Source organism: Sus scrofa, chromosome 7 (assembly GCF_000003025.6).
Source record: "Sus scrofa isolate TJ Tabasco breed Duroc chromosome 7, Sscrofa11.1, whole genome shotgun sequence".
NCBI lineage: Eukaryota > Metazoa > Chordata > Mammalia > Artiodactyla > Suidae > Sus > Sus scrofa.
The window spans coordinates 8,217,816-8,245,716 of NC_010449.5; the positions used below are offsets into that span (position 1 = coordinate 8,217,816).

The following is a 27,901-nucleotide window of genomic DNA, read 5'->3' on the forward strand; positions in this document are numbered from 1 at the left end:
CACGCAGCACACATACACAGTCACCAGGTAAAGGCCGTGTGAGCCCACAGCAAGAAGTGACATCTGCCAGCCAGGAAGAGGTCTTTCACTAGAAACTTAATTAGGTGGCACTTGGATCTTGGACTTTTCAGCCTCCATGATTGTGAGAAATAAATTTCTGTTGTTCAAGCTGCCCATCCTATGGTATTGGTTATGGCAGCCTGAGCATGCCAAGACAGCTCAGTTGAGTGTGAGGTATCTGAGGAACATCTTAAGGGTGATATCTCACAGGTATTTCCATATGTAATTCTGGGCTCCAGAAGGGAGATCTTTGTTGGAGAAATAGATTTAGAAGTAGTTACTGCATGAATGGTAAGTGAAACCATGAATTTGGATGAAATCCTGAAAAGTGAGAAGAATGAGAGGAACAAAGGGCTGTGGGTTGGAGCTGTGAAGAGTGCCTTCGTTTTAGGGGCAGGCGGAGGAAGAAAGCACCCTCCCCAAAAAAAGACAGACAAGGAGTAGCCAGAGTGATAGATGTGAAGAGAAGGAGAAGGTATAGAGTCCGAAGAAGGAATTTCACAAAGGAGGGAGTGCTTAACAGCGACTTTACCTCTGGTTGAGTAATGAGGGCACCGTGCCCACTAAGCAAGGCAATTTGTAGGTAATTTCTGGCTGTAAAGAGAATAGTGTAAGACAGTAGACAAGTAGGGAGTCACTGAAATTTGAATTATAGATAAAGATGAAATACCATTTGTTAAGTGAGGAAGTTACCTCAATGAAAAAGACTTTATAGTATGTTCAGTTTGTGTTGGTTGGAGGAATACATGAAATAGAAATGAAAACAAAATGGAAAGTCATTTTTTTTCTTTTTCTAAAAATTTTGTTTCCATATTTCTCTGGAAAGAAAATAGTTGGCTTTTAAGAAGGTCATAGTAAAACTATGCATTCCTCTGCATAGACTGGAAAACAGAATGGGCGCATATCCCAGATATTCCACTTAGGTTTCAAACAGGATCTGGACTCTAGTCTAGCATTTTTGTGCCTTGCTCTTCTGCAATAAAAATTGAACATGAGGGATTAAGAGAAGAGAGGAGAGCTGGCTTTCCTATTGGTGATGCTAAAATGTACTGCTGTTTGTAAAAGTGTTGGGAGTCTATTAAGATAGTAGAGAGCAGAGACAGGTCAAAAAGACCGTGTGATGGAACCCTTTAATCTTTCACTGCAGTTAGTTAACAGCCTAAAGGAGGAAAGAAATGCTAAAAAAAAAAGTAAAACATGGACATATGGTCAGACAGTGTGCTTGTTATGGAAGGAGATGATTATTACAATTAACGATGATGCATATGGACAATGCCAGTTTGTGAAAGCTGTGTTTTGAGTACTGTTTCTTCTATTCTTCTCTCTTTCTGCAGGTCTGTGCCTCCTCTCTTCTGCTCTGTTAACCTGGTCACTATATTGTCTTTGTATTTCTGGTTTGTGTGTGTGTGTTTCTAGATAGTTAGATACATGGCTGTGATAAGTAGTTCTGTAGTCCCAAAATAACCAATGGGGCAGATAAGTTCTTATTTAAATATAATCTAAAGTATAACCAAGTTCACGGTCACCTGGGATTAAAGTGAACTAACACCCTCCCGTCTAAAGGTGGTTGTCCCTGAATATTGACTACTGTGTATTATCTAGCCAACTGGAGAATTACTTAATTCTAAAGTTGGAAGGGCTTTTTGAAATCACATTTTCTAACTTCTTATTTTTATGGTAGAAAATTGAGGTCTAGAAAGCTAAATTATATCTCCAAGATCACATAGTTGGATGGTGGCAGGGTCCAAATTACCACAGAGATTTTCCAGTAACTTTATTGTTATTCATCGAATATGGTATACATGTGAATGGATGAGATTAAACATGTTAGTTATGTGTTCAGACACATTTGAATATATTTTTTAAAACTCTCTTCTCTCTACTGTACACTTAGGTTTTTCATTACATAGACATGGGTTCAAAGACCTATTAAACTTATATTTTCTTCAACAAAATATTTGTTATTTGTAGAATATCAAACTAAAACATTGAGGACCTTACCGCTTTTATCTTTCCAACTTCTGCCTTTCAAGAGCTTCTTTAGGAACCTTTCATGATGATGATGAAGGAAATAGTATGGTTGGCTTGATAGAAGCTCACATTCTGTTTGATGATCCCGCCCAAGGAGGGTTCCTTGGAACACAGGTTCTCCCCTGACCTGGGAAGAGGAGAACAGGAAGCCAAGAACACACCGAAGGGTGGTTCTAATGAAAACTGCAGGGTTTTGGCAGTGATCTCTGTAGCTCCTGCTTGGTCTTTTCTGGAGACCTTTGTCACCTTGAATATTCACCTTTGAAACTTGCTCTGAATTGCTGCTTATAAAAATAGCAGTCATGTCACAGATGTATGTCATTCTCCCGAACATCAAACAGACAGCTCCTGTTCTTTGTTGGCATTGTGTCCTGTAGCTCAAGAACAGCCTCCCCTAGCAGGCCACGGACTAATTGGTCATGATTCTCCATCTTTACTCTTTTTTTCTTACTTCCATCGTAATTTGTCGTATCATTTGACAAATTGTTTCTCTTCATGAATTTTTATATTTACTACTGTTATTTCCATTTTTCTTTGAAAAAAGCACTATCAAAAGTTCGGATGTCCGGTTTTAGTTCAGCCACTTCTAAACTCTGTTGGGGCTATAACCAAATCACTTGACTCCTCAGAGTCTTATTTTTTTCCTCTATAAAGTTTGAAAATTTATGCCTGATCTGCAGCTCCAGTGAGATAAAGTGGGAGGGTTCTTGTCATTTTCTGGTAAGTATGGTAAACAGAATGCAAAGATGGGCCTCAGTACCCCTACCCCTGGTGTACATACCCTGTGAACCCTGCTCCCCTTGAGTGCAAGGGACACTGTGAGTATGATGGAATTTTACTCCTATGAATGGGTTAATAATCAATAGACTATGAGTTAATTGAAAGGCAGATTATCCTTGGTGGACTTGACCTAATCAAATGAACCCTTAAAAGAGGAACTGGGGCCTTCCTGAAAGCAGAAATGAAACCCTAGATACCCTGATGGCCCTGAGGAAGCAAGCAGCTTTATTTGAACTGCCCATGAGGGCTGGACCTGTGGACATGACAAGGAATCGAGTATGGCCTCTAGGAGCTGAGAATGGTCCCCAATTGACAGCTGGCAAAAAAAATCAAGGACTTCAGACATACAACTGCAAATGAATGAACTGTGCTACCACTTCAGGGAGTTGGACAGATTCTTCCCCAGTTGACCCTCTAGATAAGGCAGCCTAGCTAATACCTTGATTATAGCCTTATGAGACCCTGAACAGAAAGGCCACCTGAGGCTATGCTGAAATTCCTGGGCCATAGAAACTGTGAAATGATCACTTTGTGTCATTTTACAGTGCTAAGTCTGTGGTACTTTATTATGCATCAATAGAAAATAATATAATTACTTAACACCCAGAAAATAATACAAGTACTGAACACCAGGAGGTGAGGGGTAGAGGAAGTGGATATTGTCTTTTCTCATTCTCCCACTAGCTAGGCCACAGGTTTGGCCAATCAGATGTGCTCACCCAGAACTTTGACTCTGGAAGGAAGGCCAAAAAGTTGCTGTTAGAGGTCAGTCCCAGAGGATGGCAGCAGTGGTGGCAGATTCCCATTGGTAGCAGAGTCTGGGGGAGGCTTTTAGATAGAAGTGACCGCAGCTTGCCTTTGGTTGTGCCATGAAGTACCTTAAGTTCATGACTGTTCTCCATGCTTTCGTGATTATATCAATTCTGTGAACTATTCTTTATCCTTTCAATACTTTTATTTCCATTGTAGTTAGCCAGAAATAGCTTTTATGTTATTTGCCACCAAGAATTTGGCTTATTATAGATCATATATGTAAAAGTGCTTTGTGGAAACCGAGACAAATAGTATAAACGTAACTACCATTTTAATTGTTTCTCTGCTTTCACTTTCCTTCAGGCTCATGTGTGTGACCTAGGCTCTCTCTGAGCTATTGTAATTCTTGGTATCATTCTGCATGTTGATATTCCATAAATAAATGTACCTTTATTCTAAAAAAAATGGAGGGAGTTCCCGTCGTGGCGCAGTGGTTAACGAATCCGACTAGGAACCATGAAGTTGCAGGTTCGGTCCCTGCCCTTGCTCAGTGGGTCAAGGTTCCGGCGTTGCCGTGAGCTGTGGTGTAGGTTGCAGATGCGGCTCGGATCCCGAGTTGCTGTGGCTCTGGCGTAGGCTGGCAGCTACAGCTCCGATTCGACCCCTAGCCTGGGAACCTCCATATGCCGCAGGAAAGGCCCAAGAAATAGCAAAAAGACAAAAAAATTAAAAAATTTAAAAAAATTAAAAAATAAAAAAATGGAAATAATATGTAAGTCTGTGTGAAAATGAAGCTGTTGGCAAAAAAATAAAAGTTGAGTGAGAACACTTAGGGACTCATAAGAGGGTCCGTTTCTTGGGAGTTTGAAGGGCTTATTCAGATTTAAGGACATGCCTTCACTCAAATTCCAAGGTGAAACAGAGCCATCTCTAACTGCCTTAAGCCATTTAGGAAACACGTGTCTGCTACTGTGAGGGTCTCCAGGGAAGATGCTTCCTTGACTGTTCTGAGTGGGCTTGAGTCTTAGGAACATATGTTCTGATTGATTCAGATTCACATCTAGGCTTCACATCTTCACTTGCAGTGAACCACGAGTCTATACATATTTCTCAAACTTACTATATCCCTGCCACTGAAAGGTACAGAGTGGGGAATAAATGCAACGGGAAGCATCATCTTTAAACATAAGTGATTGAAAAGCATGCTTAAAAAAATTCACTAAATTTATCAGAACCACCTCAGGAGATAGGAGTTTGGGCAGTTAATCACACACAGTCCTCGCAGCTATGCTCTTAGATTTATATATTGGGATTTTGAGGCTATAAAAAGTTTGAGAGCACCTGATAGTTGATCTACTAAACCTTTGTCTATCTAAACCCAGGACCATTAGGTTATATGGCCACAGGGGCTCTGTGAAAGCTTTATGTAGAAAGGTCCCTGCATGTTATGGGAAAAGACTATAAGCCTGACTTTCTCCACTCATGATGTTTGCATCTAGTCTCTAGCAAGGGAAAAGGAGGTTTTTTTGCCTCTGCCCAGTGGCAAGAGAGTTCTGGTGAAGCAGAAGCCCTACTTGAGGCTGGAGGCAGTCAGAGAACAAGAGTTCTCTTTTGCACACAGAAAACTTGGTAGGAGGAAGAGTATAGGCTGTTGTGCAGTGCTTTGCTGAATAGCTTCCCCTGTATAACAACCAGAGGACTTCGTCGAAGTTCCTAAATAGAGGTAAAGCTGCCAACATGACCTCAATAGAGAAAGCTGTGAAAGTGAATAAACATAGCACCCTCAGATAGCAGTTTACTTGTAACACTTGGAACAGAAATGATGAGTGCACCAGAGAGCCAGCAGCCAAATGATGATAATCAGTGTGTGTAGGGGGTGAACAGCGTGCATTGGTGGCAAAAGCAGCAGCTGCAGGAAAAGCAGAGCAAGGACAGAAAGCCTGCCCTCTGACTTCGCTGACATCACACCCAGATTGGGGTGGGTGACATAGAGGAGAGGTCTAAAGGCTGCTCCCAGGCTGGCTAGCAGCAGGCCTTCTCTGTTCTGGAAGAACCTGTTACCCTGAGGTTCTTTATGTTGACTAGACATTAATGGTACATCCCCCAGCATGGGAGAAGGCAGAAGATGGCCAGTGTTTAGAGTCCCATTACTTCTTTGTAGCTGCATTATTTCCCAGGCATAGGCTTGGCTGGGAATAATGGTTGTGTGTCAACTGATGCAGCAGAATCAACCTGGCAGTCAACCCCTTTGGTTGATATGAGGTCAGAAGAGCTATGCCTTTGTCCTTTCAGTTTGCATTTATGAATGTGGCCTGTGATTTAGTGAGATCTTGCAGGTTTTAAATTTCCTATAAAAATTATGCATCCAGTTGAGGGTAATATAATTTCAGTATTTCAAGCCTCAAAGGTTTTTTTTTTGTTTTTTTTTTTTTTTAAGCTAACGTTTAAATTATATTCCTTGGTTTGTATAAATAGGGATGTTTTCAATTAGAAAAATTGATCACGATTTATATACCTGACTCACTTTATTCGCATTAGTGAAAAGTCAGAGCTGCAACATTTAAACTAAAGATCATGAGAGAACAAAGGACACTAATGTTTGCAAATACTTGGATTATTGCTAAAACCTATTGTGACTGATAACAAACACTTCTCTAAAGAGTATTCTGATTGGTCGGTTTGGTCAATGCTTTTCTCTCCCTGTGCTGGGAGAGAGAGAATCATGGAGTTTGATTAGGAGCCCTCCTACCTGCCAGAAAGGGACTGTCTGGCCATGAAGGAAAATATGAGCAAGAACCATGCTATGAACAAGGCAAGGAGGGCAGCTGCAGCAGCAGCAAGAGCTCTGCCTGGAGGGTTATCCCGTGCCAGCTGTTGTAGTGTGCTTCATAGACATTGTAGCTCCTAATCATCATGGCAAGTTGGTGAATATTGTTATCCCTTTTCCACAAATTAGCAGTAACATACCTGAGGACTGGCAGTAAGTGGACCAGTGATGATAATGATGATGATGATGACAGTGACAACAGTGATGACAGTAAGATGAGATCTTACCTGTTTACCATGCTTTTCTGTTTAGAGAATGAATTACCATTAAGTGATCCCTATAGTACATAGGGGATGAAGTTTTATTATTATTTCAATTTTTGTGTGGAAAAACTTGGACTAAAACTGTTTTTGGAAGTAATACTTATTAAAATTTTAGGTCAAATGGGAATTCCGTTGTGGCTCAGTGGTAACCAACGTAACTAGTATCCACGAGGACGTGGGTTCAATCCCCGGCCTCACTTAATATGTTAAGGATCCAGCGTTGCCATGAGCAGTAGTGTAGGTCACAGACGCGGCTCAGATCCCACGTTGCTGGGGCTGTGACAGAGGCCATCAGTTATGGCTCCAAGTCGATCCCTAGCCTGGGAACTTCCATATGCCTCAGGTGTGGCCCTAAAAAGAAAAAAAAAAAAAGAGAAGTCAAAATTCCTTCCTCATATTCATTGCAGATCCACCAGTTTTTAGCTGTGTGACATTAAGCAATTTAGGTAAGCCTTGGTTACTTTTACCTACTTTTTGGAGTATAAGGAATGAATGTGATTATTATTGTAAATTGTTTAGTGTTGTTGGGATTCAGTAAGTATTAGCTGTTTTAAAATAGTTAATCACTACAAGTTTAAAACTCCTTGGGCCTTTTTCATGGGATTCATTTTACAAAATTGTCAAAAGGATTTTTTAGTAAGGTGTTCATATTTTTGAAATAGTACCATGGTATAACCAAAACAGGCTGGATTTGAAGATTTATTGTCTGCTTATATATATATATTTTTTTTTGTTTGTTTTGTTTTAAAATATTTTTTTCCTCAATATATTGACTCAAGAACTACATGATTAATGCCTTCTCTGTGCCCTTTACAAAGCAAGACATTGGAGATAAGCCAGTGAACCAAACCTGGTCCTACTTTCGGAGAACTTACAGTTCATTGGAGCAGTCAGTATTTATGTGGATAATTCCAGTATGGTGTGGGAGCACATTTTTCACCCAGCAGTTCTATTTCTGAGTATTTTCCTGGGAGAAAAAAGAATATATGTCCACGAAAGTACTTGTAAGGGACTGTTCATAGCAACTTTATTTATAATGGCTCAAACTGAAGTTGACTCAAATGTCTACAGTAGGAAAATGGATAAACAGATTGTCATATATCCATACCTAATAAAAACAATAAAAATGATGATCCATGGATGCAAAGACATGGACAGCTTCAAAACCATTATACCCATATCGAGGGAAAGAAACCAGACACATAAGAGAAAGTCTGTAGTAGACTACAGCACCAATCTATGATGAAAGGAGTCAAAAAGTGGTTGCCTGGGGTTGGAAATGGAACACAGATTGACTGGGAAGGGGCAAGAGGGAGCTTTCTGTAATGACAAAAATGTTTTGTATTTTGATTGGGGGCAGGAAATGTAGGATAGGATATTCAGGTGTACTGTTTGTCAGAACTCATTAGACTGAACACTTAAGATGAGTGCATTTCACTTTGTATAAATTCTACTCTAATTCTTTAAAGAATACAAAATATTTTGTTTTTATACTACTGCAAATAATACTTTTTAATGTTTTATTTTCCAAATTTTGCTTTTACTAGCTAGCAAGATAATTGATTTTTGTATATTGACCTTATATCTTCTAATATTGATAAATTCATTAATTAATTCTGGTAATGGGTTATTTATACAATTTTCTCTGGGTTCTGCATAGGTTAGGCCTCCTTTAATCTTCTGTTTCCCTTAACTATTGTCTTATGTTTTCCATATAGATGATAACAGGTTAATTTCTTTTGATCTGTATTCTATTTCTCTCTAGCTTTGTTGATTCTTCTCTCAAACCCATCAATTGTGTTTTTAGTGAATGTTTTTGTATTTTTTCATTTTTAGATGTTCTGCTTGTTTTTTTTCAAATCTGCTAGGTCATTTTCTCAAGTTTCTATTTACTGCAGACTTTACATCTTTATTTTTTTAAACGTTGATATTTTATAATTTGACTCTGATTATTCCAGGACGTGAAGTCTTTCAGAGTATATTTATATAGTTTTGGGTCTTTTTTTTCCCCCCCACTGCTTCTTTCTCATCATAACTTTTTTCTTGTGGCTTGGTTGCCATTGACGACTTCTTATTGCTCATTGTCCACAAGACATGGTTTTTTTGTGATTCATGTGGCTTGACTGAAGGAGCCCCTCCAGGCAATTTTATATTTGCCTCTCCAGACATTTAGGGGAACTTCGTCTGTAACCAATTCAAATTAAAGTCATGGCTTGAAATTTTCTGAGCCACTCCTGAGTTTTGAATTTATGCTATAAATTCTCAGGGGGTTGGTCTCTGGGTAGAACTACTCAGGGACAGATTTTGTGTGTGTGTGTGTGTGTGTGTGTTTCCTTTCTTTGCTCTATTAAGAGATCTTTATCTTTGGACTTTTTTTTTTTTTTCTGTCATTGGGGAGTGAGGGGTAGGTGGTATTACTTCTGGTTTACCTTTATCATGTGGGTTCTCCTTTTGGAATTCTAGGTTAACATAAGAGGTGGTGTCTGATATTAACCTTTCAGCTTGGGTGGACCCTGGGCTTTGACTTGTCTTTCTTGCTTTGTGAGGTCTTCAAAACAGTAACAGAAGTCCCCCAGCATATGCCCTCAGGCAAAAGGCTTTAATTGCTTTCTTTGCCTTTGTGGGTTCTTAGAATCTCTTAGAACTTTGGTCTTGTAATTCCTCATTATCTTGTCGTTCCTTTGATGCTTTAAGGAGATTTGAAAATTTCTTATCAATTTTTAGTTGATTTTAGTAGGAGGGTTAGTGCAAATGGCCCAGCCCTTTATCATTAGAAAAGGAGGAAAATGAAATTTGGAATTTTTTTTTGAAATTTTATTTTTATTTTTATTTTTAAAGAATAAAATACATATATTTAAACACAATTACATTCATACAGATTATTATATCATGGATCTTAAGAAACAGTAAGTGACTCCCTCTGGAGAAGTGGAATGGAAAATATGCTGAGACAAATAGGAAATCTATTCTATACTTTATCCCATTTTGTATGGCTTTCATCTTTAGTATTATCTATTACATTCAATTTTTCTTTAAAAATTAGCATTATATTAAAATTGTATATATTATGCAACTAAAATTTATAAAGAAGAAAGCCTTATATACCATTAAATATTTTATATAGCATAATAAAAAGAATAACTTAACTGGTAAGAATAACAAAAATAATATACCCTCTGAAAATAAGTAAAATGTAAAATGCATAAATTGGTTAAAAAACAGTGTAACTATATAAATATGTCCTCACAATTTGTTATGTCTTATTGATTCTTCAATATAGGCATTACATCATTCTAGGCGATGTGATAAACAAGACATTATAGGCCTTACATTGTACCATGGAGAGAAATGGTTATTAAAATACAATTGTAGAACTGTATTATTTAATTGTATGGTTGCATTATTTAATTATAATTATCATAAATTCTTTGATGGAGAAGAAATCAGAATCAGATGTAAGAAGACTTCAGCCTTCCAAGAATGATGTCAAATGACCCCCTTCATGGTGGATTATGCACTTATTTACTATGAGATATATTTCTTCTCCAGAGATTCCTTGTTTGTGTATCAGTTGTAGATTTTTGGTTTGCAGTTATTCTGAAGTTTTGATATAAGAGTCTATATGTCTATGAGATTGTTTTAAGTTGTTCTCTTAATTGCAAGTTCATCTTCAGTGTCCTGCATTTGGACCCACCTCTTCTCATGATTTTGGATTTTGGTGGTATAATTGTACATGGATGATTTCATATCTTTACTGTATATATACCTTTACTGGTGAGCCTTGTCATTTGTGGAATTTTTATTTCCTATTGCTGTCTTTTCTTTTCTGCCTAGAGAAGTTCCTATAGTATTTGTTGTAAGGCTGGTTTAGTGTTGCTGAATTCTCTTAGCTTTTGCTTATCTGTGAAGGTTTTGATTTCTCCTTCAAATCTAACTGAGAGCCTTGCTGGGTAGATTAATCTTGGCTGGAGGTTTTTTCCTTTCATCACGTTAGTATATCATGCCACTCCCTTCTGGCCTGCAGAGTTTCTGCGGAAAAATCTGCCGATAACCTTATTGGGATTCCCTTGTATGTTAGTTGTTTCTTTTCCCTAGCTGCTTTCAAGATTTTCTCTTTGTCTTTAATTTTGGTCAGTTTGATTAATATGTGTCTCGGTGTATTCCTCCTTGGGTTTATTTTATATGGTACTCGTTGTGCTTCCTGGATTTGAGTGAGTGGTTCCTTTCCCATGTTAGGAAAGTTTTCGGCTATTATCTCTTGGAATATTTTTTCTGTCTCCTTCTCGCTCCTTCTTCTGGCACCCCTATAATATGGATGTTGGTGCGTTTAACATTGTCCCAGAGTTCTCTGAGACTCTCTTCATTTGTTTTCAGTCTTTTTTCTGTTTTCTGTTCTGCATCTGTAATTTCCACTAATCTGTCCTCCACCTTGCTTATTCGTTCTTCTGCCTCCTGTATTCTGCTGTTAGCTGCCTCTAGTGAATTTTTTATTTCAGTTATTGTATTCTGCTTCTCTTCTTGTTTAAGTTTTATATCTTGTATCTCTTTGGTCAGTGTTTCCTGTAAGTTATCCATCTTTGCCTTCAGTTTATTTCCAATGTCTTGCATCAGCTTCAGCATCGACAGTCTAAAGTCTTTTTCTTGGCGGCTGAGAATCTCCTCATCATTTAGCTGTTTTTATGGGGTTTTTCCTTTCTCCCTCATCTGAGTTATAGTTCTCTGTCTTTTCATTTTTATAGGTTTTTGGTGTGGTGACCTTTTTACAGATAATAGGGTTGTAGCCTCTCCTACTTCTGGTGTCTGAAGTCAGTATGGGGCCTTGCTGTAGTCTTCCTGATGGGAGGGGCTGATGCCTGCCCACTGGTAGGTGGAGCTGATTCTAATCCCTCTGTTGGGTGGGGCTTAGTCTCTGGATGGGCTTAGAGGTAGCTGTGTGCCTGAGGGGTCTTTAGGTAGCCTGTTTACTGAGGGGTGGGGCTGTGATGCCACCTGGATTGTTGTTTGCCCTGGGGCTTTTCAGGCTGACTGATGGGTAGGGCCAGATTTTCCCAAAATTGCCACCTCCAGAGAAAGGCAACTGCTGAATATTCCTGAGAGCTTTGCCTTCAATGTCCTTCCCTCACAACAAGCCACATTCACCCCTGTTTTCCCAGGATGTCCTCCAAGAACTGCGGTCAGGTTTGACTCAGATTCCTATGGAGACCTCGCTCTGCCCTGGGACCCAGTGCACATGAAAGACCGTGTGCACCTTTTAAGAATGGGGTCTGCGTTTCCCCCAATCCTGTGGAGCTCCTGTGCACAAGCCCCACTGGCCTTCAATGCCAGATGCTCCAGGGGCTCTTTCTCTCAGTGCTGGATCCCCACACGTGAGGGTTTGATGTGGGGCTCAGAACTCTCACTCCTGTAGGTGAGTCTCTGTGAACCAATTAGTTTTCAGTCTGTGGAGCTTCCCACCTGGGAGGTATGGCATTGTTTATATTGTGAAATTGTCCCTCCTACCTCTTGATGTGGCCTCCTCTTTTTCTTCTGGAGTAGAGTATCTTTTTTTTTAAGGTTTCCGGTCCATTTGGGTGGAGATTGCTCAGCTTTTAGTTGTGAAGTTGAGCTCCAGTCCTTCTATTCCACCATCTTAATCCTGTCTCCTGGATGTTTTTTAACAGTGTCTTTTTCACCATTTCTAGGTATAAAAGTATTCCCCTAAATTGGTAAATTTCGCTACATTTATATATGTTTACATAGTGAATTTTTGAAATTCTGCCTGGTAAGAAAGAAAGGAGATTAAAAAAGAAATCACGAAGACCAGTAAACATTCATCACATTGGGGGGAAGTACTTAGAACTCCTATAAAGAAGCTCAAATTCCTAGGAAGGAAAGGACTGATTTTCTTAATATAGTTAGAATTCTCCATTATTATTGATTGCTATGTAATAAATTAGTTCAAAATTTAACAACTTAGAATAACAAACAATTATCATCTCTCAGTTCCTGAGGGTTAGGAATCTGGGAGCAGCTTAGCTGGGTGGTTCTGGTTCAGTGTCATGATGAGAATGCAGTCAAGCTGTCCACTGGGACTGCAGTCTCATCTAAAAAGTTCATCTGGGGCCAGAGTACCCACTGCTTATGTCGTTCATGTGACTTTTGGCAGGAAACTTCAGTTCTTCTCTGGCCATTTGGTAAAGGCCTAGGTTCTTCAACATTGGCCTTCTCTTCTCCATCAGCAGCTGGCTGAGATGGCACAGCTGGTTTCCTCCACAGTAAGGAACTCAAAATTGAGAGTCACCAAGAAAGGTGCAGTGTCTTTTACAAGCTAATCTTGAAAATGATATACCATCACTTCTGCTGTGTAGTATTAGGTTCACTGAGACCAACCTTGGTATAACATGGGAGGGGTCTATACAAGGATGTGAATACCAAGGGGTGGGGCCATCTGTGGCCACCTTGGAGGCTGTCTGTTACAAGTGCCTACAGTTCAGTAAGGGGGAAAAAACCCTCAAAATAGAAAAATGGAAAAAAAAGATATAAAATCTGTTCATAGAACTGCATATAAATTACACATACTAAACTATATCTTAAACATAAAAAGATGCTCAGCCTCACTCAAAATAAGGATAATGTAAATTAAAACTATATTGAGATACCATTCCTACCCATAAGATTGTATAACCCACTGTGTTGTTGAGGATTTGGGGAAGTAGAGCCTCATATTTTGTCAGTGAGTATATGAGTATAGACATTGGTAAAACCACTATGAAGAGTAATTTGGCCGTAACTATCAATAGTAAAAAACAAACAAAAAAACATTTCCTTGGATCCAACTATTCCACTTCTAGGAATTCATCCTGAATATATTCTGGCACACATGCAAAATGATGTCTGTATGAAGATCTTTATTGCATCATCAGCTTGTAATAGCAAAAGATTGGAAACCATCTGAATTTTCATCAATAGGGAACTGATTAAATTGTGGCAATATACCTGTAGTAGAATTCTGTGAATCTCTTTAAAAAATTGGGACAGCCCTCTTTACTACATACATTTAGGATTTTCTCCAACATGTACTGAAAGATGTGAAAGCAAGGTACAGAACGGCATGTCATTATTTGTGAAAAAAACATATGTATATGCTTGTACATGAGTATAGTATCTCTAAAAGCATATGCATAAGATGGGAATTAGTTGCTTTTGTAGAGGGGAATTAGATGGCTGGGAAATTAAGGGCATGAAAGAGGTTTATGTTTTATGCATTCTTTTGTACTTTTTGAATTTTATAATATGTGCATGTGTTAATCACTCAAAAATAGTTAAATATTTTTAAAGTGTATTGTAATAACCTGAAATGATAATGCCATAAGTTAAGCCGATGCCAGTAGAAACAAAGAGAAGTAGAATTGACAGGATGTGGTAAGTAATTAGAGTGGCGAGTGGGAGAAGGAAGCATCCAGAATGGTGCTCAGATTCCTGCTGTAGGCACTCAAGGGCATAGAAGACAGAAAACCTAAGATTATATCTCTTTAAAGAAAATATATGTATTTGATAGGATGATTAAGTTTTATAGAGAAACCACATTTTAAAAAACTCAAGCCTGTTATTTCCTGTAGTATTCAATAAGCTTCCTGAAATTAGAGATTATATTTTAAATTTCCTCTTATCTTGTACAGTACACAGTAGGATGTCTGACTTGTTATAGATGGCCAATAGATACTTTTTAGATAAATGTCTGAAAATTAATTTTTAAAAAAGTATTTTATCTTTTCAGAAGGTGGATTACGTGTTTGCCCAGATATTTGCAGAGTGTGGACATCAAAGTGATTGAAAATAAAATATTTCATCATCTTTGTACCCGAGGGTGAGGGGGCACAGGTAGAGAAAAGATGAAGTTCATGCAGCCAGTTGCTAATCAGAGCAATGTGTAGGACTTTCAAACACAAGGTAATTTGTTTTACTAGCTCTAAGAAAAGGGAAATTAATTTAGCCACCAGAGGGCTCTCATCATTCCATTTAATTGTAGGCTTGGAACTATTCATGAAGTAGAGAAAAGTGCATTTGAAGACCAGAGGAGGATATATATATCCTTTCCCACTCCTTTAACTTCATACTATCATTGTAAGGCCATCTTGCCAAGTCATCTTATTACAATATGAGAGAACTGAAACTAGCACATGTGCTTTAAATACTCTGTCTCCACATGAGACAAGGAGGGCCTTGTCTTTTATTAATTGAAAAATGAATTTATCTCTAATGCTTTATAATAATTCAAGGACCACTTGGGAGGTATTGTCATATGTTAAGTACAAGGAAGGAGGGAGTAACGGTGGGCCCTAATGTAAGCCTACCAGAAGTAGTGGTGTTTGCTGAAATTTAGTGCTTTATGAAGACTTAGAGGATTATAAAACTAGGATTGCAATTTTTCATTGCCTTCTTTCATTTTTATATTGTCAGGTCATAAGTAATGGTCTCTCATTTGTATTTGAAGTCAGGGAATGATTGGGACCCTTTTGTTGATTTTGTGAAGTCGTACAGACAATAAGTTAGAGTCCCTCCCGTTAAAATCTGATCCTTGGTGCCCACGTTGGCTGCTTTGTGCTCTGTGATTTAACACTTAAATCCACTGGGATCACAAATTATTACCTACAAATATATCCCTCATTGGAGCCTTTGAGTTGAGAGAACAGAGAAGGAAATGGATATTGATTGAGTGCCACACTGGGATGTGTTCTAGGTGCATTATTATAGTCCACCCTACAGTAACTCTAACACAAGGTAAGTATTGCTTTCCCAGTTCCCAGGAGGAAACCCAGATGTGAATGTTGGGATGAGTCACCCAAGATGGTAATTGCTATAGACTAACTGAATTTTGCTTGCCTGGGAAGCTCATCTTCTTTCTGACATTGTGGTAGACCCTATAACATGGAGTTTTTATTATCCTCTTGCTACCCAAGGATTCCCCTCACCAAACTATTCAACAGTTTTTAAACTTGTAGCTCATTGGTGGCACTTTAAGTCAGTGCTTTCTCTAGCCCCTGAATGTCTGGGAGTGTGATTTAATGGTGGCAGCATCACAGGGCCTCTCCCCACATGCAGTAGACAAAGGGGGTAGTGCCCCCCAGCCTTCCATTATCCACAGTGTAGGGGGCAGTGATGAGACCTTTGCAGGTCTTCTGTAGTAACTGCCATGGTTTGGCCCTGGCTGCTCTTCTCATTCTAGATATTACTGGCCTGTAACTGTGCAATGGTCTGCATGTACACACAGATGGAGTTGATGAGCCACCACAGTGATCATTATGTATCCATCATTTGTGTTGAGCTTGTGTAAAATGGGCTTAGCCACCAGGAGGAAGGCGATAGGGCATATGGTTATGGATTTGCCCTGGCCCCTTCTAGCCAATTCACCTGGTTAGCAGTGTCACATGAGGTGGGTTGTAAAATCTGTAGCCATGGAGGGCAGTGGCCTCTAGCAGCTTAGTAAGGAAGGCACACTGAAGACCATGGCCTTGTGAGCATCATTAGCACATGTAAAGATGTGCCACACACAAATCTCTGCAGTACAGACCTAGCCCCTTGCAGTCCAGCCTCTGAAGCAGAAAATTTTGAAACACCAAGTCCCCTTAATGGTCATGTATAGAACAGTCTCAGAGTTTAATTTTCAAAGCAACACTCATACATTAGATTTTTTTCTGAAATCTGTTCCACTGAATGGACTCATCTGAGGGAGGACAGACTGCTGTTTCCTTGACTGGGTGATGTGAGATTTCGGAGACTCTTGAATGAAGAGAGAGAGAATTTGTCAAACGGAAGCTGAGGGCTTATTATAGTCTTATGAGTCATAGGGACTGCAGACAAGGGTGAGTGAATGAGGGGCAGGGATGGAGCAGAGCCTGGAAACGGTGTGATACAGACAGAAAGGGAGGAAGTGAAGCCAGGGAAGAGGAAAGGTTAGGGGAGTGTGTTAGCCTGGATTCTCCAGAGAAATTGAAGCAGAACCAATTATGTATCTGTGTGTACGGAGGTGGCAGGGGGGTAGGTTCATGGAATTGGCTCACATCATTGTAGAGGTTGGCAAGTCCAAAGTCTTCAGGGTGGGCTGGCCGGCTGGAGACCCAGAAGGCAATGCTGTAGTTCAGACCCAAAGGCTGACTGTTGTCAGAGTTTCCGCAGGACCTTCTGCTGTGTTCTGGCAGTCTGAGCTCTTGCACCACTAGGGAGCTGTGCTAAGATCCTTAGATAGATGGGAGAAAGCCCAACCAGAAAGCTCTGGAGAGGACCAAGAATCATCCTCAGAGCCTGGCCCACACTCTGCCTCCATGTCACCTCCAACACTGAGTGTGAAGGGAGCAGACAGTCAATTATGCCCCTAGATCTGCTGAGTGCTAGGATGGTAGTGTTCCAGAAGGCAGCTAGGATGGAAGGCGGTGGCTGTCCCAGGTGCTGTTTTAAACAAGCTAAATGTATTATATTCAATCAGAACTGCTGCTGCCATTTCCACATAATATTCAAGCAGAATTCCCATATATCAGTGCTCCAACTTTGGCAGCATATTGGAATGACCTAGAAGTGCTTTTAAAACTCCTAATGCCTCATCCATAGCCTGGAACAATTCAGTCTCTCTTGAGGAGGGATTGGGCATAAACATTTTCATAAGCTCCCCAGGTGACTCTAAATGTGCAGGCAAGGCTGAATAGCTCTGCTGTGTTCAGCTCCAGCAGCTCTTTATACTATGGTGGACCCTTGAGCAACACAGATCTGAACTGCATGGATTCTTTTGTAGTAAGTACGACAGTACTACATGATCTGCTATTGGTTGCATCTGTGGATGTGAGCACAGAAGAACCTTGGATATGGAGGGCTGACTATAAATGGTACACAGATTTTCTACTGTGTGGAGGATGGGTGCCCCTAAGCCCTGTTCAAGGATCAGCTGTATTTCCTTCCCCATCTCCCCAACATGAGGCTCCTTGCTTACCTCCAGTGTTCATTTAACCCACTTCTGTGGCCACTGGAATTGCTAGGACTCTAGAAAGTGGGTTTTCCACAACAATGTGAGTTCCTTGGGGCCCCACACTTTCTCACATTGTATCAAAGGTTTTAAAATGAAATTGTTTAACATTTTGACCTTGAGGAGACATCATACAGGGGACAGAAACAAATTGGTAGAAGTTACATGGTGTAAAGAAAAGGGAGTATCTGAGCTGACCAGACTGGGCTGGGGCTCCATTTTTCTGGGGTAGTTTTTCCTTGGGCAGAGTCATCAACCTCACTAAGCCTGTTCTTTATCCTTAACATTGGGATGATAATGTCTGCCTTTCAGACAGGGAAGAGCTAGAGATAATGGATAGCAAATGGCCATCTTTGCTGGAAGCTCAATAGACGGTATGAACTATCGGTAACTGCTTGACTTAAGACAGACAAGAGAGGAATTAAAAGCCACAATTTTATATCCAGTGGCCTGTGACCCTCAGTCCCCTCATTTGTAAAATGGGGATAATGTATTGGGTTGAATAGCATCCTGCCAATATTACTGTCCACTTGCCACCCCAGTGTGACCTTATTAGAAAATAGGGTCTTTGCAAATGTGATTAGTTAAGGATATCAAAATGGAATCATCCTGAACTTAGAGTGGGCCCTAAAACCAATGACTGGTGTCTTGATGTGAGAAGGGAGAGGGGAATATAGGGACATGCAAACCAGAATCCGTATGAAGATGGAAGCAGAGACTGGAGGGATCGGGTAAGGATTACCCAAAACCCTCAGAAGGAGGGGTTCTTCCCTACAGGCTTCAAAGGATGCTGACACCTTGCTTTCAGACCACTAGCCTCCAGAACTGTCAGAGGATAAACTTCTGTTGTTTTTAATCCACCTAGTTTGTGGTCTTTTGTTATGGTAGCCCCAGGAAACCAATTCAGATAGTAATATAGTAGTTCTGGGTTATTGCATCATAAGTGAATTTATATTGTAAGTATAATTAAATTTAGAAATGGTAAAGTTTTAGCTAAGTGTTAATTAGGATTATTTAGATAGTGGATAAATAGCCTCATCTGATGATGATCTGTGTTAGGAGCCAAGGCCTCTGGTACTTGGAGGGTCTTTCAAGGGTGACTGTGTGAGAGATAAAGTGAAATGACAAGTGTGGCATGTAGAAAGGGACAGGATGAGAGTCAGTAAGGTGATAAGTCACAATCAAAGAGCTGCCTGCCCTGAGCAGCTCCACCCACCAACCAGAGAAAAAGGGCTGGCTGCCCTTTGATCTCAAGCGCACAAGTACAGTGCCATGTGACACACATAAACACATGCACACATAAATAGCTGAGAGCTTTGCTGGCTCCCATTCTTGGACACCCGCCCCTGAAGTTGCGCTTTCTTTCAGTCTGTCCCAATGAGCAGCCATAGAACCAAGATTCATGTGCACATGACATTTTCATTAAATCCACTACAATGTACAGCAAAATCTCCCTTTTCATTGTTGATCCAGTCGTATAAGCAACCCCTGTATTCCATGCCTAGGGTCTAAGATGGCTCCCAGGTGGGGCGGAAAGAGGTTCATCTTTAAGCTAGAAGGATAGTCTGCAACAGGTCTTTTCTTTCCCTTGATGTGGGGCTTACTTAGAAATCTACATTGCTGAGCAGGGGGACTATGACTGAATTGGTTGCAGACAGATCTCTTGGTTTCTTCTTCTTAGTTTGGTGATGTGAGGGCACTAAAAGGTCATGATGGCAGGAAGTCTAGCAGAGGAAAATACAGGCAGTGCCAATGCAATTTATTTTACAGTAGAATTTTATTGAACCCCATGATTTTAAAAACTGGTAAAGTTGAATTAATGCATGTACATAAAATATCAACATGAGTGCATTTTAGAATTTAGTTAGAAAAATTTTCAATGAAATAAAACATGCCTAGATTGAGAGTTTTCAGACTCCTGTACCAGATTCCTGGCAAGGTAGAAGTCATATAGTATTTGTTTTCCCAACTCTACATCATCTAACTTCATAATTTGAATCTTAATAAAATTAAGTGTTGAGTGAAAACAAATCCCAAAAGTGTAACCAAATATATTGGCTCAGGCCAGGCTTAAGCCTCAGCAGAAGGTCTTATAAGCTCTTGTAGTGGAAGCATTTTTTCTCTTCTTCCTGTCACACCTCAGAGGAGCCGAGTCTGAGCACAGCAGTTGCTAACAGAATGAAAGATAAAAAGATGCAAGCGGCCTGAGGGATGGCCATCATCCCTGTCCTCAGGCCATGGCATGCATGTGGCCAGGGCCATACACATGGTAGGCACTTTACTTATTCAGTGAATGAATGAATCCTACAGTACAGTAGGATGCAGTGTTGTGCAGCTTATAGATTGTTGCCCTGAGGTTGGATTGAGAAATCAATTTGATGGTCACAATATCTTTCAAATAATAGGATAGAAAATAAAGTAGTCTATCACACATGTTAGAAGTATGGAGTTCCCATCGTGGCACAGTGGAAACAAATCCGCCTAGGAATCATGAGGTTGCGGGCTTGATCCCTGGCCTCACTCAGTGGGTTACGGATCTGGCGTGGCCGTGAGCTGTGGTATAGGTTGCAGACTTGGCTTGGATCCTGCATTGCTGTAGCTGTGGTGTAGGTCAGCAGCTGTAGCTCCAATTAGACCCCTAGCCTGGGAGCCTCCATATGCCGCTGGTGCAGCCCTAGAAAAGCAAAAAAAACCCAAAAAACAAAAAACCAAAGTGTGTGTGTGTGTGTGTGCTGTGTCTGTATGTGTGTATATATGTTTACTAGGCCATGATGTAAAATAAATTCCAAAGGCATCAATCAGGAAATAATAAAAACCGCTGATGGAGTGTTGGTGCATTTGGGTTGGATTAATCTGACTTTGAATTCTGATACCATCATGAGACATTAAGGATGTTACCTAAATCTGTCTGAGGCTCGTGTATTTAAGGTCCACTGTACATCATGCACTTGCCATGTGTGGAGGATACAGTGGTGAATAAGATGCACCCTTGCCCTCAAAAAACCACACAGTCTGCCCTCAAAAAGTGTCAGTCTCTAGTCAACACTTCAGGGTCTTTGGGATTGGTTGATGAGATGTTTGGGTGAAAAGTAATTTGGGGGAAGTTCAGTCCTGCTGAAGTTCTTTAGGAGCCGGTGGAATCCATTTTTTCTCTTTGCTGTCTCCTCTCTTAAGAATGGTGACAAACGAACACTAACTTCTCTCCTCAGCCGTAAAGCAAGTTTAAATTCCTGTAGTGCCAGCCAGTTGGTCAAGACTTGAATTGTAAAGTGTGGCATGTTGCAGCTGTGCCTCCTCTTTCCACTCCGTCAAAGGTATGCAGAATTTTGCTGACCCATCAGTGGCCGAGGTCATCATCTACTCTATTTTGGGTCCTCTAACCATAGATTGGCTCTCTTAGAGAGGGTGAGAGTCAAGACACACACACCCAGTCATTTCTTGGTAGCCACAAGGTAAACCATTGTGAACTTAGTAAGATTTGCCCTCTTAGTCTGCAGCTGACCCTTTCTGTACCATTCCTTTTCTCACAATATCATTTTTATTCTTCCAAGCATACCTCTTCCCATATTAAAACTTGCTTTTAAATCATTGAACATACTTCATTGATAATTGAACAGGAATAAATGCAAGTCAAAAGATCACTCTTGGAGTTCCCATCGTGGCGCTGTGGTTAACGAATCCGACTAGGAACCATGAGGTTGCGGGTTCGATCCCTGGCCTTGCTCAGTGGGTTAAGGATCCAGCGTTGCCGTGAGCTGTGGTGTAGGTTGCAGATGCAGCTCGGATCCTGCATTGCTGTGGCTCTGGTGTAGGCCGGTGGCTATAGCTCCGATTGGACCCCTAGCCTGGGAATCTCCATATGCTGCAGGAGCGGCCCAAGAAATGGCAAAAAGACAAAAACAAACAAACAAAAAAAAAAAAAAAACCACTCTCCTAAATATTTACGTGTTAAAATATGTTTCTCCATGTAAAATGAAAGGCTTTTATCTCTAGTGAAGGACTTTTTTGGGGATACATTAGTAAGATATCCTGGGTGGCAAAGGCCCTTCCCATGGTCTCTGAAAACCTATACCATGGGAGTGGCTAAAGAAGTTATGATGAAGTTATGATGAAGAAAAGTCAAACTAGATCAGGCCTCAATGATAGCAGATATCATCTGAGAAGAAGGGGTGGACAGGCACCTATAGGAAAATAAATTCAGATCTAAACAAGGTTTGTTTTTGATGTTCCTCCCACCCCTACTGTCTTTTAAAGATTAAATATCCCTGACTTGGATCCTGGTACCCAGTTAGGCTCTCCTTGGGGTAATGAGGGACATTCTAGTTGTCAGATCTGAGGTGTCACTTGCATGCAGGCTTTATGCTGCAGGCCTTCCTTCATCTCCTTTTTTTTTTTCATCAAAATTGATTTGTCCTGTGTCCCATTGTAGCAGTATGCTTTCCACTGATGGATCATGTGAAACCATAATTTGATCATCATTGTCAATAAGATTCTGGAATTAAAGATGGGAAGAATATCTTAAATGAAACAGTGAGTCTCGTGGTGGTACTCTCAGCTTCCAGAAAAGGAGGAAGCTATTTGGTGATGAAGTCTATAAAATTAAGTTGTTAAATAACCCTTGAGTCAGTCTATATGTATTTTCAGTACTTTCTAATGTTACAAATTTAAGTCTTATGGGGGATACAGACAACTGCCTGGACTCAAGGAGTTTTCAGTTAAGCGAGCTGGAATGGCCAATTTTGGATGCCAGGTACTTGTAGCTATCACTTTAAATAAGCTTATATAACCACAGTAGGTATTATCACATGACTTTAAGGAACTAAGGCTAAGAATAGTAAACTGTTTTCCCCAGGTTCTATGTAAATAGTGAATGACAGAGTCAGGATTTAAATTCAGATCTGGTCTGATTCGGAAGCTTATGCTCTCTCTAGCATTCCATACTGTTATGGAAACAGAAACCAAGGGGGGAGGTGAAGGAGAGAGCAGTAAAATGCTGCAGGGGGCTGATGTGGTCTGCTGCAGAAGAAAGAGCTGAAAAGGAAGAGCTCACTGCCCTGCAGGGGTAAGAGAAAACTTTTTAGAGGAGCTGGGAATTGATGCTCAGATAGGATCAGAAATCATGAGGGCCAACTTATTTGATGATGGCCAGAAGAAGAGAGGTCTTTCCAGGGAGGAGGACCAGTAAAGGGAAGGATTGGGAGTAGGAATAAAAATGTGCTAAAGGACAAAAGGGGGATATCTGATTAAAGGAATAAAAATTATTCCTTGTGGGTTGCCTTCTCTTTTACCTCATCTGCATTTCACCGAGAGAAGGGAGCCCGTGCAGAAGATCATTTCCCTCTGAGGACAGGAGCTCAGGAAACCGTCCTTCGACGCAGTCTTACCTGGAGCCACTGCCTCTGACGAGAATGTTCAGGGTCCCCAAGGTGAGGGGCCTTTCTCAAAAGTCCCTGATGACACAGGTGGTGGGCTTCTGGGGAGCCCAGGCAAGGAAGCCAGGTGCTTCTTCCATTTTTGGAATCCAGGCCAGTTTCAATTTACATAACACAGCCTAATCCATAGAAACAGGAGCTGGAAGGCAGGTTTTTTTCTCTTTTTTTTCCTCTCCAAGACACAGAAACCTTTATTTTCTCCCTACACCACAAACCGGTGCTGTTAAATAATATTGGATAATTGCACCTGTCGTACTCCCCATATTGTGCTGAGGAAAAATAATTGCTGGTTTTCTGCTTTGCAGTTTAGCTGTGACTCCGTCATTTGACTCAGAGCATGTCATTTTCTCCCATTTTAGACTGTGTATAGTCAAACTGTGTGAAAGGACTCACAGATAGCGGCCCTGCGTGTGAGTGGGCGCAGGCCTCATTCAGCAATGATTTCTAATTTATACAGCATTGAAAATCCACAGCTATAAATAAACAGTTCTGACTGGCTTTACTGCCTACTCAAATGCTTTATTAAAAAAAAAAAATGAACTACCAACTGCATGAGAATGGGAAATAATGTCTGGATGTGGATTCTGATTTCTGACACTTGTGCCCTTGGAGTGGGGATACCCAGACTTGGGATGGGTTCAGGGCTCGTCCAGGCAGCCTTCTGGGAGGCCCAGCCTACCCACTCTTTCCTCGCCACCCCCACCCCACGTTCCCTGTGTGCAGGTGCAACGTGCTTGGGGATTACAGTATATGAAACTGATTTCCTGTTATGACAAGTATTGCAAGTGAGTAGGTGCAGAGGAGCTGAAAATAGCTTGAGAAATGTATGACCCATTTGCAGGGAGGCTGGGGCTAATGTACTGTTTAGGCAAACAAGGTAAGTCTTCTCTCCAGATTCACAATTGGTGTCACATGTGAGATAGCATCTTCAGAACATAACTACAGGTATGGACCAGTCCATGCAGCAGTAGTGTAGCTCCTCCCCCTGCCTGTATAGGTGAGAGTTTCCACCAAGTTGAGGCCTCCTGACCCCTTCTTTTGTCCAGCCTTGTACCTATATTTTTGCTTTTTTAAATAAAGTATTTCAGATGTTCAGTTCCTGCCTTGTTCTCTAATAAAGAGAAAGGAAGGTGGGCTCAGGAATCAACCATCTGTGTGACCCTGGATCAGTCATTTCCCTTCCTCTGAACTCCAGGGTTTTGCTGGAGTGGGCTCATAACAGGCTTATGAGGATTCAGTGATTCTCGGTCTTTCTTCCTAACTTTGCATCCAGGGACATGTTGGCAGCTTGAAAAAGTGCATGTTGGAGTGTTTATACCATGGCAGTGGGCAAACATTATAAATCAGGAACTTAAAATTTTCTTTTTTCCAGATAGTTGGATTTTAAACATTTAATAGCACACTAGTACCAGAAATTCAGTTTGCCTATTTGTAAAATGAGGATGTAATACATTTTCTACTTAAAAGACTTTTGTGGAGATAAAATGAGGTCATTGAGATGAGAGTGGCTCTAAATTACATGACACTGTACAAATATTGTTGGTTTTCTCATAATTTGGTTTGTACTTTTGCTATTTTCTAACTACTGAGGACTTAACAGACTTACACAGGCAGCTAATACTGTTTTCCTTTTAATGTATGTTTAATCAGTGTTCATTACAGGTGTTTTTTTTTTTGTTTGTTTGTTTGTTTTGCTTCTCCTTTCTTAAGCTATAGCAGCACCAAGGAAGCACTGCGTGCTTATTTATGTGCTCAATGGGAAGTGGTTCTGAGGTGTTTGTGGTGTTGGAGTAGATCTTGCACAGTGGCCAGTCATGCAGCAATCAGGGTTTAATTTGGTCACTGAAGCCACAAATAGAAATATGCAGGCTCATCCCAGCCAAGGGCTTACTATGACTCTGAGAAGTATGCAGCCTGAGTCATCTTTGGGGTGTGGAAAAATTTGAGTGATCCCCTGAGGGCTTCACATTTGGAGAATTTCCACCGTGTGATAACTACTCCTGGGCTCCTGCTGAGACCAGGTGCTTGGAGCAATCAAGAAGTAGCAGGTGTGGGAAAAGAGATGGTGTTCCCAGCTTAATTCAGAAAGACTTAAGGCTCATATTTGTGTAACCCTAGAAGAGGAGTAGAGATTGAGTGGGTTTCTTGGTGCCTGTCGTAGTGGGCCCTTGGACCGCCCACCCCATTGGGATATTCTGCTCCCTTCCCTAACCCTTCAAGACTGCCCTGGGTGTCAGTGTATTTATCTTGTGTAATGTTCAATTGGGAAGCCCAAGTACAATTTACTCTGGTATCCACATACAACCTACATGGGCCTATTGACACATCAACAGACTTGGTGGTGTTTACCTACCACTAGTCATTTGTATTCTTTACAAAATGTGTCTGTAAATAAAGACCCAGAAAAATCCTCTGGGAAAATCAAAGCAGGATTTATGAATGCACTTGTTAATCACCTGACAATCAGCTTTGTTACACCGTGAACTAATTTAGCAAAGAGCTTTGTACCAAAGCAGTCTTAGCAGTCCTCACAGTCATTATCATTTGCCATCCAGATTATTCCCCAAGTGAAATGTACATTTATTTGATGAATTAATGTTCATGGAAAAGATTTTGACAATGTCCCTATATTCAGTGTTTACCTGCCCCAAATGCTTGCTTATAAGAGAAACATATTTCTCAATATTTTTGCCCCAATTAATTTGCTATTATATTAGACATCGTCAGAAACAGCCACCACCCTACATTTCTATCTAGATTGAGAAAAAAAAGATGAGAAATCCATGAAAATAACTAGCTTATGAAAGTGCTTCTTTTTGGGAAAATTAGGATTATTAAAAAAATGGCACAGGACTGGGAGTTAGAAAATCTGGGAGACAAAAGCTGTTGTCTTAGTTCTGATACAAACTCTTTGGTCTCATGCAGGTAACTTCTCATCTAGGTCCTCAGCATCCTCCTCTGGAAAGTGAAGAGTTTGAATGATCCTAAGTCCCTTTTTCTCTCTAAACATTCTCTAACACTGCATATACATGAGTTCCTTTGGTCTTTAGCCACATGTTGACCACAGACCATCCTCCGCAGAAGTCAGACAGAGGTAATAAATTCTGAGACAGTTGGAGTTGTTTTGGGTGTGTCCAGGAAAAGTTTCAAAAAATCAGGAGTCTTCAAATTAAGCTACCTTCATAACCTTCTTATTTATTTAAATATCATACCCTGTCCTTACTGCCTTTCTATGTTGCACCACCATGTCCCCTCACCAGGGGGGAAAAAAAAAATGAAAAAAACTCTTGTGTTTTCTTCCTTCTTAGTTCTTGGAAAAGCATCTAATCACTTCCTCTTCTTCCTCTGCTGCATCATGTCACCTGCACAGACAAGAACAGAAAGAGGCCTCAGCCTTCAGGGTTTCCCTAATGGGTGTTCATTCTTGTGTGGGTAGACATTCACCCTAACATGGGACACTGGAAAGTTGAAACTTTTCCCAGGGCATGATGCTTAAGGAGTTCTGAAAAGCCACCAACACTGCCACAAGGGCAAAAAGGGACACCTCTGCTATCCCATCTGATGCTTGGCTCACAGCTGGCCAGCTGACCAATGGTGCAGTTTGCATCATGCAGCTGTGAATATCTCATGTGAACCACTGATCACTGTTGCTTTTGGCCATGTATTTGTAGGCTGCACACAGTCTTTGAACAAACTTTAAGACTTTGCTGATAGAGATGAAGAGGCTATATCAAATGAGAAAGGAAGCAGAAGAGTGGATAGTCACCTAATTAGGGGCCATTCTGTGACCTCTCACCCAATCAGTTTATTGACCTGGGTGGAGAAGTACTGGCATATTGATTAGTTTTTAGTAAGCTTATTAGAGGGGTTTTTTCCTACTTAAATTATAGCATTAGATTTCTAGAATGACTTCCATTTAGCTGATAATTGGTACCTCCATATTTAATGATCATAATCTTTGCATAAGCTTTGAAACTTCTAAAACTTCATTAACTCATTATCCTTCTTCTCTGTTGCCAAATGCAGTCTTCTTTTTTCAGCTCAGCCTCTTCTTACCCGTTCTGGAAGTTAAAGCCCTGTTAGCTCTAGCTCAGTATTACCATAACAACCTCATGCTCCCAATTCTATGCTTTATCCTTCACACCCTTCCCTCTTGGTCAGTTATATCCTTAACAGTAAACTTCAAGTATCTTCCAATTTTATTTTGCTGGAACTTTGTTTCTCAGAGGCTTGAGTGACTGATGAAGTTCTACTTTGGCCCCTCATCACACTGATTTTCTAGGACAGCCAGCTCCTAATCAGAGTTCTCATGGCGACCCTTGTATTCATGTCTCTCAACATTCTTTTTCTTTCTTTTTTTAATTTTTGGCCACACCTACAGCATGTGAAAGTTCCCGGCCAGGGGTCAAATCCATGCCACAGCAGTAATAACACTGGATCCTTAACCTGCTGAGCCACACAGGAAATCCTCTGAGCATTTTAAAGCACAATCCTCTCCTTTCTTCTGCTATTCCTCATGAATCTACACTACATCCGTCACTCCAGTGAAGTCTTGCTGATTTATTCAGCTTATATGCTTCATGTTTTTTCATTTGTGCTTCCACTCCTTTCCACAGTTAGGTCTTCTCTACATTAGGTCTGTAAGTACAAACATAGTATCTTCTCTTTTCTGCAGTATACACTTAGAACCTTTTGAAAATCACTTTTCAGGTAAATAGCACAATTCCCTTGTATTCCAGAGCTTGGTCAGTATAAACTTCTC

At 40.5% G+C, this 27,901-nt stretch overlaps 1 protein-coding gene across 3 annotated transcripts in view; it reads right to left on the minus strand.

Moving 5' to 3' along the window:
* The window catches only part of ADTRP (androgen dependent TFPI regulating protein), a 70,915-nt gene continuing 67,968 nt past the window's right edge, over positions 24,955 to 27,901 (minus strand). For all 3 annotated transcript variants that reach the window (XM_021100192.1, XM_021100189.1, XM_021100190.1), the window contains one exon: positions 24,955 to 26,501. In XM_021100192.1, the coding sequence (XP_020955851.1) occupies positions 26,467 to 26,501 (35 nt within the window). In that variant the 3' untranslated portion in view covers positions 24,955 to 26,466. The remainder of the gene's footprint in view (positions 26,502 to 27,901) is intronic.